The sequence below is a fragment of the Penaeus monodon genome, unplaced genomic scaffold, assembly GCF_015228065.2.
Source record: "Penaeus monodon isolate SGIC_2016 unplaced genomic scaffold, NSTDA_Pmon_1 PmonScaffold_13727, whole genome shotgun sequence".
Lineage (NCBI taxonomy): Eukaryota > Metazoa > Arthropoda > Malacostraca > Decapoda > Penaeidae > Penaeus > Penaeus monodon.
The window spans coordinates 1,535-7,500 of NW_023642741.1; the positions used below are offsets into that span (position 1 = coordinate 1,535).

The 5,966-nt window shown below is 45.3% G+C and overlaps 1 protein-coding gene across 1 annotated transcript in view; it reads right to left on the reverse strand.

The window, feature by feature from the left end:
• Nucleotides 1-5,115: 5,115 nt before the first annotated feature.
• The window catches only part of LOC119569259 (proline-rich proteoglycan 2-like), a 1,053-nt gene continuing 202 nt past the window's right edge, over nucleotides 5,116-5,966 (reverse strand). The window contains exons 2-4 of the mRNA XM_037917500.1: nucleotides 5,758-5,966; nucleotides 5,311-5,484; nucleotides 5,116-5,184 (exon numbers count right to left, since the gene is read on the reverse strand). The exon at nucleotides 5,758-5,966 is cut by the window's right edge and continues 11 nt beyond it. Coding sequence (XP_037773428.1) covers nucleotides 5,116-5,184; nucleotides 5,311-5,484; nucleotides 5,758-5,966 — 452 coding nt within the window. The remainder of the gene's footprint in view (nucleotides 5,185-5,310; nucleotides 5,485-5,757) is intronic.

Here is a 5,966-nt window from a genome sequence, read left to right on the forward strand (position 1 = left end):
GACTTGATTTGGTTTGGGCCACCCAGGGCTAGGCAGGAAATCGAGGTGAAGTTTTTTCCCAAAAGGGGAAAAAACGCGCCGGCCGGTGACTCAAACCCCCTCAAACTCAGATTGCCGCCCTTTGACAGTTTTTAAAGTCCGACGTTTCAAACCCATTGGGCCCACCGGGGTCCCCATTTTATATATATAAAATATATAATTATAAAATTATATAATATTTTTTATAATATTATATATTATATTATATTTTATGAAATAATCTCTATTATGTTATTTTAATATATATAAATGTTTATCATATTTTATATATTTTTAAATATTTAAAATTACATGTATTATATATATAAAATATATTTTATTTTAAAAGATTTTATATCTTATAAATATTTTAATATGTAATATTTTTAGTTGTATATTATATATATATATATATATATATATATTTTTATTTAATTATTATATTTCCTATTTTTAAATGTTCCTAAAATTTTTAATATTTTTTTAATATTTTTTTATATATATTTATTATATATAAACAACAAAAGGCCCGGGGGCCGAATGGTTAGGGGGCCGGACTCAAAAAGGGCCGACGGCAACCCTAAATTCGGGGGTTTTCGAGTCACCAAAACCGCCGCTTGTTCACTTGGGGGAAAGGGGAACTTCCCCTTTTATTGCTCCCTGCCACTGGGGGCCCAAAGCCAGCCCAAATTTCATTTGTTTGGTCTCGGGTTTCCCACCGCACTCTCCGGGGAAAGGGAAAGGGGACCCACCCGTACTCACCCCCAAAGGCTTTCACCCCATAAAAAAAAAAAAAAAAAAACTAAAATTAAGTATCATGCTGTGACCCCCGGGGGCTCAACATGAACCTCCCGTTAAAAAAGAAGATCACACCCCCAAAACACACGCGCGCGGCAAACCACACTCACCTTTCGGCATGGTCAATTGTTTTTTTCTATGATCTCCATGCTCAGGGGAACCTGTCTGATTCGGGTGAAAAATGATTTCCCGGTACCTTATTGTTGTTTTCAGAGAGTTCAGTGGCTCAAAAAAACCCCCCCGGGGGTTTGGGGGCCCTTTCTGTACCATCTGGCCGAGGGGGAGGATCTCGTTTTCCTCGGGTGAAGCGGGCAAGTATCAACAATACGTAGAAAGCCCGGGATGAAACATTTACACCTCCGCCCAAAGCCGCAGACCTTCCCCCTTGGCAGGACGCAATGCACCCGGGCTTTCTCTTTTGCACAGGAAAAAACTCCGCCCTTTAAAAAGGGGAAAACCCCCCCAAAAAAGGAAACACGTCCAAAAGGAAGAGCCCACAAAAGAGAGGACCAGCGACACCCCAAAGCCACAAAAAAAAAAAGGGTCCAGTTTCCACCACCTCGCCCCTCCCCCCGGGGACGGGGGGGGTCTTTTGGGGGGTCTCATATCTTCTTCAAGAAAAAACCCAGCAAGCAAAGCCCCTTTTAAACTGACCCCCCCAAAGTCCTCTCTCGTCTCGCCTCAAAAATCGGGTGACGGGGTTTGCCTCCTAATCTCTTGTGTCCTCATTTTCCCGGGTGCTCCCAACTCACCTTTGCCCGCTTAAAAGGGGGGAAGGGCACACTGGGGCATTACACTTCTCCCTTAAAGTTTTTTTCGGTTTCGGTTTTATGATCAGGGGATTTGGGGGCATGCCCATGCCAATGCCCAGCTACCCTGTCACAAGCTCATTCCCTCTGATGCCTATTGGTTTAAGGCCCATTTTTATGATTTTTTTTCCCAAACCCTGAGCGGAATCCTCTGTGTTATGGTGGGGAAACAGGGGTCAGAGGTAATGTTGTTTTTTGGGTGGGGTTTGGGGCTGTAGAAAAGCAGTGTCTGCCCTGGAGTCTTATTATAAATACGTGCCCCTTCCCTCGGGGATGCATGGGCTGGGGCCCTCCCTGATCGTAACCCCCTTTGCCTGTAGCAAGGAGGCTTTGCCCTTTTCCCCCTCAGGGGATTGTGTGGAAATCCCTTTTTTAAGCCGGGGGCCTGCGTGTTTTTTTAAGGGGAATCGCCTGCCAAACCCGTGAAGAAAGGGTTCTACTACCCGAGGAGGGGTGGCTGCAATAAACCCTCTCATTTCCCTCCCTTTTTAGCAGGCATGGGGGGTGGTTTCTCTCTTTTTGACAAGCTCAACAGAGAACTCAAGGGGGTTTTGGGGCCACGGGGGGGCTTCAACAAATTTTGGGGTTGGGGGGGTCCATGCCTTGGCAATTATTTTGTTTTTTGAGTTGATAGCATTAAACCACTTGTGGTCTTTTTCCAGGCGTCTGAGTATTTTTTGTCTCATGTTTGTTTTTCCCTTGGAGCCGGGAAAAATATTTAAAAAGAAACTGAGCTGCCTTTAAGATTTTTTCCCGGATTCCGGGGGGAAAAGGGTTTTCCTCCAAAAGGGGGTTTGGAGACCCTTTCTCCATCTTGGGGCACCCAGAATGACCCTGACAGTTTTCTTTTTAAACTGGTTTCCAAAAATTTTCTCTTATTTTTTGGTTTTTAATGGCAATCAAAAAAGCCCGAAGCAATTTTCATGGATTTTTTTTTACATAAAATGATTTTAGTATTTTAATTTCTAGCCCTATGTACTCCCAACTTCTCCATGACATACAGTCTTGTTTTTGGTTCGGTAAACAAGTCAGGACCCCCTTTTTTTAAAGGGAGGGTGCGGTAAATCATTCCCCCAAAGGTTTAGGAAGACCTGGCCCCCTTTCCCCAAGTCCTTTCCCCTGGATTCTCAGACTTGTGTTTTTAAATTTTTGGTCTCGAGCCAGGGGCTTTGGTTTGGCTTCAGAAATTTTTAGCCCCTGTCCTACAGCACCCCTTAGATACAAGGTCCAAACAAACACTGGGCTTTTTCTTAAACATTTTGGTCCTGGAGATGACGGGAGGATGCGGGCATTAGGGTGTTGAAAAGGGCTGGCTGAGGACCCCCCCATGATGTTCCATTTTTCTTTGTGGCATTTGCTGTGAAAAGGTGACCTTGGAATCTGACTTTTGGGTGTTCGGGTTTCCCGAGATAGTGACCTATCCAAAACCGGAGGTTTTTCCCCTATTCTCTTTTGGATCAGGGGCCCATGAATAGCCCAAAAGGGCTAAAAATCTACCACAGAAATGACAGTGCTATTTTGCTTAAAGGCCCGGGCCCCCTTAATGTTCTGTTCCGGGGTCCCCTTTTTTAGAAATGGGGGTTTTCCCTTTCCTTTTAAACGGTCCGAGATGAAAAACCCCCTTTGCAGCGCGAAAAACCCCTGTCTTTTTTTCATCCCTGCCTAGAGCTGAAAAATATTGCCAAAAAAAACTATGATATAATTTCTGGGAACTCATTACTCAGAAACTAAAAAAAAAAAAAAAAAAAATTATAAAATAATATCATGATAAAAACAAAATTAATTATAAAACCCAAAAGGGGGATTGCTTGAAAAATGGGTGTCTCATTAAATGTTTATATAAAGTTTGGGAAAAGTTCATTTGACTAATGAAAATAAAAATCAACCCTCTCTTCGGTAGGGTTTTTTACGCCTTGTTTTTGGGTTAAAATGAGACTCAAAAGGGCCCTTGTGGAAACCCCGTCCCTAAGGGTCATAAAAGCAGGAAAGTGAAAAGAAAAATTAAAGGGGTGAAAAAAAAACCCGATGAGCCCCCGCTCAATTCTCCACCAAAAATTTCATATTTCATTTTTTCCCGATCCCTATTTCTAGAATATAGGGAAAACTTAAGTATAGGTAAAAAACTTAGTTTAGTAATGGGATGCGCAGTAACCTAAACCTATTACTTTTCCAAAAGGGGTCCTTTTAAAGTGTGTGACCCCAAACCCTCTCTGTTTGCTGACCAGACTTCGGCGATCCTACCCGGGGACCTAGGACCCGAATAAAACAGTGTGCCCTTTCCTTTTTGATTTTGGCTAAAGTTGTGTTCTGTGCCCTTTTGAACCCTTTTGAACCCTTTGGGGGTGTTTTTTGTGGGGTCCCATTTTCCCCTGAAATCGGTTTTGGGAAACCCTTCTCTCGGCCATCTTGCCCAGGCCCGCTGAGGAGGAGATGGGGTTTGGACTTTCCCCGGCTTTCCTTTTGGGGTTTTGGGGGGGGAGTATGAAGCCCTCTTCCCCGCTTTTGGGGGAAGTGAAAGTTTTTTTCCCCGGGCTTGTTTTATGATTGCGGAATGCAAACTCCCCTGTCAGTCCCAGGGGGGGGAAAAGATTGGGGGAGGGGATCTCAAACCAAAACCCCGGGGGTTGGCCCGAAATGTTTTTGTAGGCTTGTCCCTTAAATTTCCTTTAGAGAGAAAATAACCCTTTGAGTTTTCGAGTTCGGCTTCCCCTTTTTCGATATGAGCAAGTCCGCTTTTGGTTTTTAAAGGGATTTTGGGTTTTCCCTAATTTTAAATGGGAGACTGTTGCTGGGTTTTTCTCGCAGAAAAACTCGTGCACCAGTCTGTTTGTTTTTTGCTTGGGTCTTGGGGTGTGCACCTCGGGGCTGGGGCTGCTATACTCGGGCTGACCCGTTCCCCCGCTCTGTAAGGGGGGGTTTGGTGGGAAAGGCTCACGCCCTTTCCCAAACCCTTTTTTCCCGCTTGAAATCTTATGGCAGTTTCCTTGGCATCCCGACTTCCCTTTCCCCTTTGGGGGCGGTTTGTCAGGGTTCTTTTTTTTTCGGAAATGTTTTCTAACATTTCAAATCTGTGGTTGACTTTTTTTAATCTCCCTCATTAAAGTCCCGGGATCTTTTTCTCTTTCCCGGACCATGGTTAAAAGTTTTTATATAAAGTCTGTGAGGGTGCTTGTTCATGGCACTTTTTAGGTCGGGGTTTCAAGCACTTCCCACTTCCCCATTTTTTACTCTGTGGAGGTTCCTGCTTTTAAAACAATGGGCCAAGGCTTTTTGGGAAAAGGGTTTCCAGTTGGGGCCCTTGGGCTGTTTTTCCCTCTTGGGTTTGGTTGTGGCATTTGGGCTGGGCCCCATCCCCTTTTATGTAACAGTGGCCCCAACGGTCACTTGGGGGAGTCCATCGACCACCACTAATTCTCTCCCCAAAAAACCCAGTGGGCCCGGGGGGAGGCCTTTTACCCCTCCCCTTTTACATGCTTGGCTCTTGGGGTTTTTAGAAGGCGATCTTTGGGGGAAATCTCAAGCACGTTGGCTTTTTGATGGCCCCCCCGCATCCAGTGCCCTGCAGGGAGCCAGGATTTTGGGGGTTTTCATTGAAGTCCCCCCCCTTGATCACTCGGGCCTAGCTGGCAGTGCCAGACCTGGCTTTATGTCCCCAAGCTTTCCCCCACAACCTGGCTTGCTGCACCATTGTTCCCGCTTGAGGGGGCCCCCCGCCAGGTGAACTCAATGGGAAGGATTCAACCTTCCCCCCAGGGGGGGTGGGGATTGGGGTATTTCCCGGGCAAGGGATTTGTGTTCTTGACCAGGGGGATAAGCCTCTTTTTTCAGCAAAGCTTTTGGGAGCAGAAGGCATGATACCCTGAAAGCAAAAATCCCTTCTATTAATGTCCCCCCTGGGGCATGACAATGTCAGTGTTTCCCTTATCGCACTATTGGTGGAGGATATTTTTTGTATTTAAGTCATAATTTTCCCTGTAGTATGCTTAGATTTTGTTTTTTTTGATTTTTTACTTGGGAATGTTACATCAGAAATGGCTTTTTATTCGGGTTCAGAGTAAACTGGTTTTGGAGTCTGACAACTCCATTGTGAAATCCTGCTGGTTGAGGGATCTTCATCTTTTTTCAGGCTAACCATTGGGGCCACTGGGAAAGGGAGAGCCTTTGGTACTCTGACTTTTGGGGAGTTTTTGGGTTTCCCCACTTCAGAATTTGTCGTGTTTCTTTTCCCCTTTCTGACTTTACCCCAGTAAAGGGCAGCTTGTTCTAGCACTGGGCTGCCAGGTTTAGCCTGTTCTGGCTCGGGCCGTTTAGGGGGTTTGGCCCAGGGTTGGGCGGGAGGGG